General features: G+C 60.4%; 1 protein-coding gene across 1 annotated transcript in view; it reads left to right on the forward strand.

Moving 5' to 3' along the window:
• Positions 1–350: 350 nt before the first annotated feature.
• RTN4RL1 (reticulon 4 receptor-like 1) overlaps positions 351–445 on the forward strand; it is a gene marked incomplete at both ends in the record, with an annotated part of 1,062 nt that continues 967 nt past the window's right edge. The window contains one exon of the mRNA XM_009874478.1: positions 351–444. Within this exon, the coding sequence (XP_009872780.1) occupies positions 351–444 (94 nt within the window). The remainder of the gene's footprint in view (position 445) is intronic.

The following is a 445-nucleotide window of genomic DNA, read 5'->3' on the forward strand; positions in this document are numbered from 1 at the left end:
GTTCAAGACATGTGTTCCAGGAGGGGTGGGCACCTTACGAGGGTTGGCATCTCCTCTGTTTGCTCTCACACCTTTGCGCAGACGGCGTTTCCTCTGACTGCACTGCCTGAAATCTCACTGAGAAAGTCTCTCCTGCCCGTTTCAGGCTGGGAACACAACTGCCTGCCTGTGGCTGGCAAGGAGTCCCCCATCTCACGTTTAAATTGCCATCGAATGACGAGCCACGTGGGAAATTCACGAGCAGGGAGGAGGGTTGAGTTTTCGGCCGGAATAGTCCCCAGCGCGGCGATGGGGGTGTGGGGGGTGCCTGAGTCCCTGCTGATGCCTCTCTCTCCCCTCTCTCTGCACAGGGGGGTTTGCAGAGCTGCTGCTGGTGCTGCTGGGGCTGAAGGTGCCCGGCGCCCTGGGCTGCCCCACCGACTGCGTGTGCTACCCATCACCCATG

The sequence above is a fragment of the Apaloderma vittatum genome, unplaced genomic scaffold, assembly GCF_000703405.1.
Source record: "Apaloderma vittatum isolate BGI_N311 unplaced genomic scaffold, ASM70340v1 scaffold25618, whole genome shotgun sequence".
Lineage (NCBI taxonomy): Eukaryota > Metazoa > Chordata > Aves > Trogoniformes > Trogonidae > Apaloderma > Apaloderma vittatum.